Source organism: Mustela nigripes, chromosome 14, assembly GCF_022355385.1.
Source record: "Mustela nigripes isolate SB6536 chromosome 14, MUSNIG.SB6536, whole genome shotgun sequence".
In the NCBI taxonomy this organism is placed as follows: domain Eukaryota; kingdom Metazoa; phylum Chordata; class Mammalia; order Carnivora; family Mustelidae; genus Mustela; species Mustela nigripes.
The window spans coordinates 21,016,949-21,030,870 of NC_081570.1; the positions used below are offsets into that span (position 1 = coordinate 21,016,949).

At 41.5% G+C, this 13,922-nt stretch overlaps 1 protein-coding gene across 1 annotated transcript in view; it reads right to left on the minus strand.

Moving 5' to 3' along the window:
- TAF12 (TATA-box binding protein associated factor 12) overlaps positions 1–13,922 on the minus strand; it is a 38,995-nt gene that overhangs the window by 11,233 nt on the left and 13,840 nt on the right. Inside the window, exons 2-3 of the mRNA XM_059375946.1 lie at positions 9,363–9,614; positions 7,332–7,409 (exon numbers count right to left, since the gene is read on the minus strand). Of these exons, the coding sequence (XP_059231929.1) occupies positions 7,332–7,409; positions 9,363–9,530 (246 nt within the window). The 5' untranslated portion in view covers positions 9,531–9,614. The remainder of the gene's footprint in view (positions 1–7,331; positions 7,410–9,362; positions 9,615–13,922) is intronic.

Here is a 13,922-nt window from a genome sequence, read left to right on the forward strand (position 1 = left end):
CTCGCTCTCTCTCTCTCTGACAAATAAATAAATAAAATCTTAAAAAAAAAAAGTCACAATTCTGAAGCTAAAAATCTACTAAAAATTGGAATTCTCATCACTCAATATATTCCCCATGGCTTCCTCTGCTGACCAAAAATAAAATAAAATTACAACCATGGATAGACATTACTTATTCTGCTAGACCATTATCACATTGTCATCTTTCCGATGAAACCAAATGGATACCATCAAATGGAAAGATTCCTTTCTTCCTTCCTTCTCTCTCTCCCCCTTTCTCTCTCTCTCTTTCCTAGTAAGCTCTAGGTGTGCCTGATTGGCTAAGGTGGCTGGGTGTCTGCCTTTGGTTCAGGTCATGATCCCAGGGTCTTGGGATTGAGCCCCACATCATTGGGCTCCCTGTCAGTGGGGAGCCTGCTTCTCCCTCTCCTCTGCCCCTTCCCCCTGCTTATGCTCTCTCTTCCACACTCTGTCCCTCTTAAATAAATGAATACAATCTTAAAAAGAATGAAAAAGTAAGGTCTATGCCCAATGTGGGGCTTGAATTCATTACCCCAAGACCAAGAGTCACATGCTCTAGCAACTGAGCCAGCCAAGCACCCCCAATGGAGAGATTTCTGATTAAACATGGCAGATCAATTCCAAAAATGACCTCCTCTCCTTCCCTAAATGCACTAAAATAACATAAAAGGAAAAAAAGACATATAAATCCACAAAGACAATTAGAACAGGAGAAAAATGCTTAATAGATAAGAGAATGCAATAAGCTTTTAAAGTAATTTTTTGCCAAAGAGATAACAGTGGAAAAGTGGGATCTGATCTAGCAGATGGAAGGTACAACACAAGTACCCATCGAAGGGACAACAATGAGATTTGACTTGATTTGCCCCCTGCAACCCCTAAAAGATCCAGGTTCTGGAAGTGCCATTTACCACAGAAGACTGGGCTGAGGCATGGGACTAAAAACTGAGAAATTACTCTGTGTCTATATACAGACTAGTCCCCGTGCCTCCACACTCCAAAAACAGCCAAGAGACTCCTCCCCACACATACCTGACCCAGAACACAGCAGTTCGTTCTCTAGAGAACTGAACAGAGTTCAACTGAATGGCTCTGGATTAGAATGCACCAGACACAGCACGGGACAGACACAGCCTCCTTCTCTTGCCTTTCTGCCAGCATATCAGAAGCTAGAGATAAACCCTCCAGGCAAGGAGCCTGGAGGATTTTTCTCTGGAGATGCCAAACGACTCCAGAGAAAAGACATACAGATGCTGACACGAAGAGAATTCCCTATAAGAAGGCTGACTTGTGGATAAATTATTCTGAAGTGAAGCCAGTGCTTTGCTAAAACTGGCTGAGTGGAGCTCACAAAAGCCAATTAATTATATGCCTTTCTTCATAATCTTGAATTCAGAAACATGTTGATAGCTTAAAATAGGGCCTATTGGGAATATTTACACCATAGAAATTAGGGAATGTTCAAAATTAGGGTCTTTCTCTCCACAGAGTTGGTTGCTAAACATTTCCCAGCACATTACTGAGTGAAGCCCATCAGTCAGTAAGTTCTGTTTTGAATTAGGTTTTCAGTGGCTCACTCTTTAAGAACAGATAGTCAAGAACACCAAGCATTTGAAGAAAATCTCAAACACTAAAAAGAAAATAAACAAACCAAAGGAGAAAAAAGGGACCCAGAGGACACTAAGATAATGCAGGGAAAATAAGAAAAGGTCAAAAAATGTAATTCCTCAGAGTGAAAGGTAAGAAAAGATATCACAACGAAAAAATAAGAACAGAGTGCCATGGGGAGAAAAAGGACCAATTAGGGGCACCTGGCTGGCTCAGTCAGTACCGTGTACAATTCTTGATAACCGGTTTGTGAGTTCAAGCCCCATGGTGGATATAGAGATTACTTACAAAACAGAATCTTTTTTTTTTTTTTTTAAAGATTTTATTTATTTATTTGACAGAGAGAGATGACAAGCAGGCAGAGAGGCAGGCAGAGAGAGAGGAGGAAGCAGGCTCTCTGCTGAGCAGAGAGCCTGATGCGGGCTCCATCCCAGGACTCTGAGATCATGACCTGAGCCGAAGGCAGCGGCTTAACCCACTGAGCCACCCAGGCGCCCCGTACAAAACAGAATCTTAAGGGGGAAAAAAAAAAAAGACCAACTAGTCAACAAGAAAACGTTATAGAAATTAAAATTTTTTTGTCAACAACAACAACAACAAAACTTAAAAGGTTTAGAGGATAAACTAAGGATAATCTCCCTAGCAAGTAGAACTTAGAATTTCAAAGAAACGAGGGACACCTGGGTGGCTCAGTCAGTTAAGCATCTGCCTTCATCTGAGTCATGATCTGGGGGTCCTGGGATCAAGTCCCCTATCAGACTCCTTGGTCAGCAAGGACCCTGCTTGAATATTCTTTCCCTGTTCCCCTTCCTGCGTGTTCTCTCTCTTAAATAAATAAATAAATTAATTAATTAAAAAAAAAAAAAAAAGGAAGAGTAAACACTGAGCAGAACTCATCAAAAAACCAATAGAAGAAAATCGAAATCTCACACTGCTGATAGGAACGTAAAAGAATGCAGCACTTTGGAAAAGGCAGTTTCTCAAAGGAAAAACAGTTACCACATGACTCCAAGAAATATTACCAAGAAAGATGAAAGCGTATTTCCACACAAAAATGTATGCACGAGGGGCACCTGGGTAGCTCAGTTGTTAAGTGGCTGCCTTCACCTCAGGTCATGATCCCTGAGTCCTGGGATGGAACCCCACATTGCGTTCCCTGCTCCGCAGGAAACCTGCTTTTCCCTCCCCCACTACCCCTGCTTGTGTTCCCTCTCTTGCTATGTCCCCCTCTGTCAAATAAATAAATAAAATCTTAAAAAAGAAATGTGTACACGAGTCAAAAAGAAAAGAAAAAACAGAAAATTTGCATGTGAATATTCACGCAACATTATTCATAATAACCAAAAAGTGCATACAACCCATCAACCGATGAATGGCTAAACAAAATACAGTATGTCTCTAGAATGGAAGAGTATTCTGTCATAAAAAGAAATGAGGTACTCATACTCCTTACAACATGAACTTTAAAAACATTATACTAAATGAAAGAAGGCATGCACAGACATCACGTATCATATGACTCCATTTATCTGAAATGTCCAGAAGAGGCCAATCTATAGACACAGAAAGTAAATTAGTAGTTAGTTGCTTAAGGACTATGGGGCCTGGGGAAAAATGGGAGTGACTGCTCATAGGTATGGGTTTCTTTCAGGGATGAGGAAAATGTTCTAAAAATGCCTGTGTTAAACCCTAAGAGACTCTTAACTGTAGGAAACAAACTGAGGGTTGCTGGAGGGCAGGTGGGAGGGGGATGGGATAACTGGGTGATGGGCATTAAGGAGGGCACGTGATGTAATGGGCTCTGGGTGTTATATGTAACTGATGAATCACTGACCTCTACCTCTGAAACTAATAATACATCGTGTGTTAAAAAAATGACTGTGTTGGGGCGCCTGGGTGGCTCAGTGGGTTAAGCCGCTGCCTTCGGCTCAGGTCATGATCTCAGGGTCCTGGGATCGAGTCCCGCATCGAGCTCTCTGCTCTGCAGGGAGCCTGCTTCCTCCTCTCCCTCTCTCTGCCTGTCTGCCTGCTTATGATCTCTGTCTGTCAAATAAATAAATAAAATCTTTAAAAAAAAAAAAATGACTGTGTTGAGAGTTGCACAATTCTGTGAAGAGACTAATGACCACTGAACTGTAGATTTCAAATGAGTGAATTTTATGGTGTATGAATTATATCGCAATAAAACTGCTGCCTCAAACACCCTCCCAACACACACATACACACGCAGAGAGAGCAAATATTTTCCCTCTGGTTAAAAAAATAAAAATAAATGGGGCATCTAGGTGGCTCAGTCGGTTAAGTGGCTGCTTTCAGCTCGGGTCATTATCCCAGGTTGGTGGAGAGCCTGCTTCTCCCTTCCCTCTGCCTGCTGCTCTGCCTACTTGTGCTCTCTATGTCTCTGTCAAATAAATAAATAAACTCTTAAAAAAGAAATAAAATTAAATTAAAATTAAAATGAAGTTATACTGTTTTTGTAATCTGTATTTCTCTTCCCTGTCACTACACATTCCTCAGCAAAGGCAAAACAGACAACATCAATAAGAAACTCCAAACTCGGGACACCTGGGTGGCTCAATTGGTTAAGTGGCTGCCTTTGGCTCAGGTATTGATCCCATCGTACTGGGATTGAGTCCCAAATTGGGCTCCCTGCTCAGCAGGGAGCCTGCTTCTCCCTCTGCCTCTACTTGCCACTCTGCCTGCTTGTGCTCACTCTTGCTCCTCTCTCTCTCTGACAAATAAATAAATAAAATCTTTAATTAAAAAAAAAAAAAGAAAAAAAAGAAACTCCAAACCCCAAAATAGACAAAATCATCCCAGAATTGAGGCACTCACATCCCCCAAATAAAAACAGGCTCTAGGAAGCCAGCACAACAAATGAAAAAAGATAGATACTGAGGCTCATATGAAAATTCAGAATTTAAAAAAAAGTGAAGACTAAAAAAACGGATCAGAACAGCATGGAATTCCTTTCTTTTTCTAAGCAGGCTCGATGCTGAACATGGGGATTGAACTTACAACCCTGAAAGCAAGAGTCGCAAGCTCTACAGACTAAGCCTGCCAGGCATCCACACAAGATTTCCTAATAGGTTTTTTGAAGACATGGAGCAATACCTTCACAAATGGAAGGAAAAAATTATTTTCATAATCTAATTCTAAACCCATGCAAACTAAAAGTTCTGAGGTTAGAATGTAAGAGACTTTCAAACACTTGCTTCTTTTTTTTTTTTTTAAGATTCTATTTATTTATTTGACAGACAGAGATCACAAGTAGGCAGAGAGGCAGGCAGAGAGAGAGAGGAGAAAGCAGGCTCCCCGCTGAGCAGAGAGTCTGATGCGGGGCTCGATCCCAGGACCCTGAGATCATGACTTGAGCCGAAGGCTCAACCCACTGAGCCACCCAGGCGCCCCCAAACATTTGCTTCTTGTCTATTCTTTTGTAGGCAGTAACAATAACAAAAAAATGCGCTCTAACAAAAAAAGAGACTAAGAGGATGTGGGATATAGGAAACAAGAGAGCCAGAGGGGGAAAAAAAAAAAGTGACAGGAAGACTGAGGAGGGCTTGTTCAAGTGGCCTAAAATTAATTAGACCAGAAGATGATGGAGGGTTCTTTTTATTATTGATATTCAAATTCAATCAGCCAACATATAGTACATTATTAGTTTCAGATGTAGTGTTCAATGATTCATTGGTTGCATATAACACCTAGTGCTCATCATATCATGGGTCCTCCTTAAAGGAGGGAGTTTCTTTCTTTTTTAAAGATTTTATTTATTTATTTGACAGAGAGCGAGCTCACAAGGAGGTAGAGAAGCAGGCAGAGGGAGAGAGAGAGAGAGAAGCAGGCTCCCCGCTGAGCAGAGAGCCTGATGCGGGGCTCCATCCCAGAACCCTGAGATCATGACCTGAGCTGAAGGCAGAGGCTTAACCCACTGAGCCACCCAGGCGCCCCAGGATGGAGGTTTCTGAGCATGAAATCTGAGTTGGGGAGGGGAGGAGGACCCAAATCTGCATATTACTTATCCATTTGGAAAACAATGTTGATAGGTGAATACCAGAGCTGATAGTAGAACCAGAATAAAAAATGGCACAAAGAAAACTAAATAAAAATAAGTCAATTATAGGGGCGCCTGGCTAGCTCAGTAGGTAGAATGTGTGACTCTTGATTTCAGGGTTGTAAGTTCAAGTCCCATGTTGGGTACAGAGATTACTGACAAAAACAAACAAAACAAAACAAAAAAAACCCCACAACGAAACAAAGGCACTTAGGTGGCTCAGTTGATTAATCGTCTGCTTTTGGCTCAGGTTGTGATCCCAGGTCCTGGGATCAAGCCCCACGTCAGGATCCCTGTTCAGTGGGGAGCCCGCTTCTCCCTCTCTCTGCAGCTTCCCCTGCATGTGCTCTCTCTCTCTCTGTCAAACAAATAAATAAAATCTTAAAAAAAAAGTCAATTATCAACTTTAGTAGGTAGTACAAAACCGGACTTGGTTCAGAGGTGAACAATATGTACTTGATCAGAAAAATGTCAACACTGATTTCTGAGTTATCTAAATGCTGTGACAAAACTATATTGGAGGGGGGCGCCTGGGTGGCGCAGTTCGTTAAGTGACTGCCTTCGGCTCAGGTCATGATCCTGAAGTCCTGGGATGGAGTCCGGCATTGGGCTCCCTGCTCAACAGGGAGTCGGCTTCTTCCTCTGACCCTCTCCCCTCTCATGCTCTCTCACTCTCTCTCTCCTCTCTCAAGTAAATAAATAAAATCTTAAAAACAAAACAAAAAAAACTATATTGGAGAGATGACTGTGTGGCCCTATCACTTGAGCATCTGCCTTTGGATCAGGTCACGATCCCAGGGTTCTGGGATCAAGTCCCACATCAGGCTACTTGCTCAGTGAGGAGCCTGCTTCTCCCTCTTCCTCTGTCTGCTATTCCCCCAGCTTGTGCGCTCTCGCTCTCTCTCTCTCTCTGACAAATAAATAAATAAATAAATAAAATCCTTAAAAAATATGTGTTTAAAAAATATATATATATTAGAAAAATGAGGGAGGGTGCCTGGGTGGCTCAGTTGGTTAAGCATCTGACCCTGGCTCAGGTCATGATCTTGGCTCCCTGCTCAGCAGAGAGTCTGCTCCTCCCTTTGCCTGCTGCTTCCCCTGCTTGTGCACTCTTTCTCTCTCTCTCTCTCTCTCTGACAAATAAATAAAATCTTTAAAAAAAAATTAACTCTACTGCTAAAAAAAAAAAAGAAAAAAGAGAAATGAGGGAAAGGAGCATGGACGGACATGTGTGAGTGGCTTAACAAAATCCTCATCTACAGGAAGTCCAAAGACAGAAACCGAAGAATATCTGTTTAACTGTATTACTTAGAAACATGGAGGAATATCACATGAACAACTAAAATTGTTGAACGTAATTGCCTACGAGCAGCAAACTGAACCCTTTTCACCAAGCAAAAGTAGCAGCAGCTGCTAGGTATAAAGTGCTAGGCATTCTCCCAGGTGATTTGTATGAAGTTATTCCAAGAGACGCTCATAATAACCCTGTCGGTAAGTAATACCACACCCTACCAACACAAAAAGCTATGTGTCCACAGCTACAAAGCTGGTAAGTGGCAGAGCCAAGATTTAAATTCAGATCTGTCTGCCTCTGAAGTCTTAGCTCTCAGGGACACAGACTCTGGGGTGCCCAACTCCATCTTACCTCTTCCACATCTTCATCCAATTGCTCATTAGGATCCACTTCTCTTACTAAGTCTTGTAATTTCTTCTTGGTCAAAACCTAAAGTTAATTGGGAGAAGATTTTTCAGCCAAGTGTTAAGGAAACAGAATACCTCATTCCCCTATAATGAAGAAATGCTGTCAGTTTGCTGGGTTTAGTTTCTACTTTCCAAAAGTTAACAGTCTAGCCTCCCTGGCAGTCTGCTCTAAGACTACACTCTCAAGACAGAAGTGGCCTAGGGAAAGGCTGAAAGAGCAGTGTGGAAGAGAGACCAACATCTGTCAGTTTATTTCTGCTTCTTGTGCTCACTGTGCCTTACCCTCCCTCTACATTAAGTAATTTGCAATTATCTGATAACTGTAACTTGTACTGTGCCTCTGTTGTCTTTGGACATGTTTTTCCTATCTGCTCTGTCCATGGTGGCTTCTTTCTGCTTTTCCTAGCCCACCCAGTAAAAGGAACCACTTCCTCCTTTGGCCTCTAGGGTATCCTGTGCCCCCTCTGTCACTGCATATATTATAAACTTGCCTGTTCCTGGCTTAATAGGCTGAAAGCTCCCTGATGGCAGGGAACATGTGTTCATCTCTGTATAATATTTGTATAAGTGCATGAAGCTGTGACTTCTCTTTCATAAAGGAAATGTCATGTCATATACATATGCCATTAAATAATAATCAAGACGTACATTAAAGTGCTGACCATAGGGCACCTGGGTGGCTCAGTGGGTTAAGCCACTGCCTTTGGCTCAGGTCATGATCTCACGTCCTGGGATCGAGTCCCGCATCGGGCTCTCTGCTTGGCAGGGAGCCTGCTTCCTCCTCTCTCTCTCTGCCTGCCTCTCTGCCTACTTGTGATCTCTCTCTGTCAAATAAATAAATAAAATCTTTAAAAAAAAAAAAAAAAAGTGCTGACCATAGTTATTTTGGGGTGGTGGTAGAATTATGGGCTCTTTATTCTTCTGTATTTCTAAAGTTTCTGTGATAAGCATGCATGTATAATTTTGGAAATGAAGAAACAAATTTTTAAAATTATTATTTGTTAATTATGTGTCAGATCTATGCATTCTACTATTAAATCCACTTAAGGCAAGCCTTCATTCCATGTCTTGATTTACTGCAAAAGTCTTAGACTTGGTCTTCCTCTCAGTGCACCCCCTTTCTACCTTTCTTGTCCACTTACTGCCAAGATAATCCTAAGACATATGACTTTTAGAATTACTTACTCGTCTATTAAATATTTGCAAAGATTGTCTAATGACTAAGTGTTTCAAAGGAGACTGACTAGCATATGCGCAGTATATTCTGCCATAATCCTGCCTATGTAATGTTACCTCCTGTTCTCCAAAAGACTCCACATTCAACACAGGTTGGCTTCCCAAATGTCTGCCCAACCCTCCCCATTCACCTTTGCTAGTCCCCCACCCCATTCTCTTGAAATGTCTCTCCCTCCTATTCTATCCAGCCTATAAATCCCAGACAAGAGATTATACTTATTTCTTATCTCTTGTGGCTCCGGAGGGCAGAATCAGAATCATGAGCAGAAAGTGGGGGAGAGAGGGCATGGGGGGGGGGGGAGATTTTAGAATTAGTGCACAAAGTTAATAATGGAGCAGCTGGATGAACTAGAAGGAGAAAAGACCAGAGGCAATAATGCTTTTATTACAGGAATAATGAATAATGAATCCATTAGTTATTTCATTATTTTATTTAACAATTATATAGCGTATATATTTTTATATATACATATATAAAAACCTGTCATAGGCAACATGTGTTAGTGTGTGTGTATGAATGTATGTACATATACACACTCACACATAAATACCACAGAGTAAACATTGATAAACATTGTACATGATAATCTGATAAGGAACTTTAGAAGTCCAAAGGAGGGAAAAGACTCTTTTTCAGCTGAGAGGAAGAGGCAGCATCTGAGATAGACATCTCTCAAAGCATTACTGGTTCAAATAACGTAAGAGATGCCAAGGGAGAGCAAAAAGTAAGAGATGATACCTGATTGTTTTCAGGGCTGAGACGCCCTCCTGTCCCAGGAGTGCCTGGTATCTTTACCACTGTGGTGCTATTGGCCATGGAGCCTTGTGGAGGGGTGCTGGCTGGTTCCGGTTTTATGGATGAGAAATTGGAGAGGTTGATTAGGGCTGAGGGGCCAAACTGGTTCATAATCTGTCGAGCTTTGGACTTCAGCTCATAGAGCTTATCGAGGTCCTGTTTCTTTTTGGAGCTGTGAGGACCAAGGCCAATCAGCTGTAGAAGGAAAACAAGAGAACTAGCTCCAGAAACATCTTTAATAAAGGATAAGGTTTGAAAGTAAAATTGTATAAGGTCTGTCAGACTTGCAGGGTCTTCAGGATATCTGGGATAGTGAACATTCACACCTACACATTAAAAATGGAGGGAATGAAGAATGTTCACTGCTCTCACCTCAAATTTAGAAACCATCTTGTCTCCAAAAGCTAAATGAAATAGTTCACAAAATTAAATAAGGAAGAAAGTAAATGAAATGGTAAATCTTATGTACAAAAATAGACTAGAATGAGTAAGACATTTTTGAAGACTTTGTAAAAATAGAATATTTGGTTAAGTACTACATGCCTTATTTCTGAACAGCAAATTATGTTATATTCAAACAAATCATGGCACAATCACACACTTAAAACCCAGTCACAAAACTTAAGAAAATAGATTAGTTCCTTTTGGCACTTCAAAACATGCTTACATCTATGTCAGGTCTATGTCTAAAAAACACCGTTTTTAGCAACTGTTAAAAGTAAGCTGTTCTTTGTCATCAAGAGCACATTTTTTGAGTGTTAACAATCTTTAAGTACATGCAGAATCCCAAACCCAGAGTAGTCAAGATGCCTAAATTTTAAAGCCATGAGGACAGCAGCTTTGGTGTCATCAACATCAGAAGCACATTTACCAAGTTCCACCAACAGTGGCCTCAACGAGCTTACTTACAGCTATCTGAGTGTCTAGATCTTTAATTACATCAGCAACGGCTGTGAGCCCGGTGAAATGAGAGGCAGCCATTTTCAAAAGCTACCTGTAAATAAACAACTGGCATCAACCACCACCCTTGCCACAGCACTTTGGCTGCGTGGCCTGGCACATCTTCACTGACCAGGATCCAAGCAAACCGGATGTGGAGAAACAACATCCTTATTCTTGTCTCCTTATTCATACTGCACACTGAGGAAAACATCTCCATCTCTTTCATACACAACCTCTAAAATTAATTAATGACAATTATAGTAATGTAGCTTCTCTTCCAATAAAACAATGTTCTATTGGTAGGGTAAGCCAGCAGCATATGAAAACTTCACTGGCCAAAACTGTGAAATGAACCTGCAGGAATCACAACAGTGGTTTTCAGAACTTGGTGAAGCTTAGCAACCTAAATGAGCATCTGCACCTGTCAACTCTGGCCCCGTATTGCTGCGTTCCTCCACAACAAGCTGTCTAACTCTCTAATATGAGAAATGACCTTTTCTGGTCTGCCCTTAATAAAAGCAGCGTATGGGGCGCCTGGGTGGCTCAGTCTGTTAAGCATCTGCCTTTGGCTCGGGTAACAATCCCAGGGCCCTTGATCAAGTCCTGCATCAGGCTCCCTGCTCAGTGGAGAGTCTGCTTCTCCCTCTCCCTTTCCCTCTGCCTCTCCTGTGCATTATACTGTATATAAAACCAACTTGTGCTCCCCCTCTCCCTCTCTCTCAAATAAATAAATAAAATGTTTAAAAATAAGGGGATCCTGGGTGGCTCAGTCATTACGCATCTGGCTTCGGCTCGAGTCAAGATCCCAGGGTCCCGGGATAGAGTCCTGCACCCGGCTCCCTGCTCAGCAGGAAGCCTGCTTCTCTCTCTTCCACACCCTCTGCTTGGGTTCCCTCTCACTGTCTCTCTCTATCAAATGGATAAATAAAATCTTGAAACAAATACTTTAAAAATAAATAAGTTAAAGCAACTAGCTACTTACTGGTTAAGTGACCAAGAGAAACTTGTTGGCCAAGAGGCAGCTGAGGGGACAGCAGAGCATCAGGATCACTTGTTTTTTAACCATTTGCCTCCCTTTCCCTTACCCACAAATGTCATCAATGGAAGAATCAGGATAGGGAAAAATTGTTGACATGGTAATAGTTCTGTAATGTTATAAAACCAAACTATTCCCCCACAGCGAGTTAAGAAAGAGCCTTATTAAAGACTATCAGTATGTTCACCATACTGAACATTATACCTTTCAAATAACATTCCCACAACCTACAAGGGACTTCCCAAATAGGACTGAGTATTGCTCAAAATAAGCAGAAGACTCTTTTTGTAACAGAGGTTTCTGTATAATGGGAATTTCTCTAATAAGACCTGTAGACAAAAATATAGCCTATCTACACAGCACCAAATATGGATAATCATTTATCAAATTAGGAATTAGCCTTAAGGAATAGTTCCAATGGCTACTAATGATATAAGAGGAATCTGTACATTGTAAGAAAAATCAAAGTTTCTCCCTCAGAAACTGGACTGTACTTTACTGTTTTGTTGAGAAACAAACAATACTTCTGCATTTTCAATAATTCTGGGAAAGCGAACTACTCTTCCATTAAAACAAAACAAAAGAAAGCATATGATAACCACTCATTACCAGACACTGCCCTTAGTTTCCTAAACTGTACCTTTATTTGGTTAGATTTAAAACACGATAATCAGGGGCGCCTGGATGGCTCAGGGGGTTGACGCCTCTGCTTTCAGCTCAGGTCATGATCTCAGGGTCCTGGGATGGAGCCTCGCATCAGGATCTCTGCTCAGCGGGGAGCCCGCTTCCTCCTCTCTCTCTGCCTGCCTCTCTGCCTACTTGTGATCTCTCTCTCTCTCTGTCAAATAAATAAAATCTTTGGAAAAAAATAAATAAAACACCATATTCATATGGGTGATAATTACATGGGTTTATACGATGTCAAATTCATCACACTGAATATTTAAGATCTGTGCATTTTACTGTATATAAATTATACCACAATTAAGGACAATAAATCAAATCTCCTGCATAAAAATGAAAACTTGTGCTCCCAGGCAAACCTATATGCTAATGTTCATAGCATTTATCAATAGGGAAAAGGCAGATAATTGAATCGGGTTTCATGTTCAAAATTTAAATATGTGATCTACCTGGAATGAGAGGAGATATATATATACACACACACACACACACACACACACACACACACACACATATATCCCTCCCTTTATACACTCCTCTATTTCATTTTTTTGGAAGATTGTTTTTTTTAAAGATTTTATTTATTTATTTGACAGACCGAGATCACAAGTAGGCAGAGAGGAAGGCAGAGAGAGGGGGAAGCAGGCTCCCCGCCGAGCAGAGAGCCCGATGTGGGGCTCGATCCCAGGACCCTGGGATCATGACCTGAGCCGAAGGCAGAGGCTTAACCCACTGAGCCATTCAGGCGCCCCAGATTTTATTTATTCAACACAGAGAGAGAAAGCCAGAGAGCACAAGCCGGAGGAATGGAAGAGGGAGAAGGAGAAGCAGGCATTCCACTGAACAAGGAGCCCGACATAGGGCTTGATCCCAGGACCCTGAGCTGAAGACAGATACTTAACTGACTGAGCCCCCCAGGTGCCCCTGCACTCCTCTATTTCAGATGGATCAAATATTTAAACCTTAAATATAAAATAATATACTAGAATGTAGGAGATTTAAAAAAATATTCTGAAATCTAAACCTCTCACTTTGTACAAAACCTAACTCAAAATGGATCACAGTTTTTTTTTTTAAAGATTTTATTTATTTTTTTGACAGAGAGAGACACAGCGAGATAAGAAACACAAGCAAGGGAGCAACAGAGAGAAGGAGAAGCAGGTCCCCCACCAAGCAGGAAGCCCCATGTGGGGCTCAATCCCAGGACTCTGGGATCATGATCTGAGGCAAAGGCAGATGCTTAACAACTGAGCTACCCCAGCACCCCTGGATCACAGTCTTTAATGTAAAATGTAGAACTATAAAACTTTTAGAAAAAAAAAAACAGAGGAAAGGGCACCTGGGTGGCTCAGTGGGTTAAAGCCTCTGCCTTCAGCTCAGGTCATGGTCTCAGGGTCCTGGGATCGAGCCCCACATCAGGCTCTCTGCTCAGAGGGGAGCCTGCTTCCCCCTCTCTCTCTGCCTGCCTCTCAGCCTACTTGTGATCTCTCTCTCTGTTAATAAATAAAATATTAAAAAAAAAACAAAAACAGAGGAAAAGCATTGGGCTCTACTAGGCAGAATTCTTAAGATTTGGCACCAAATGCACAATCAGTAAAAGGAAATACTGATAAATTGGCCCTCATCAAATTAAAATAAATTTCTTCTGTGAAAGTTCCATGTGAAAAGGATGAAAAGACAAGCTACAGAGTAGGAGAAAATATTTACAAACTACATATCCAACAAAAGACTAGTATCTAGGGGTGCCTGCATGGCTCAGTCGTTGGATGTCTGCCTTCATCGGCTCAGGTCATGATCCCAAGGTCCTGTGACAGAGTCTCGCATCAGGCTCCCTGCTCTAC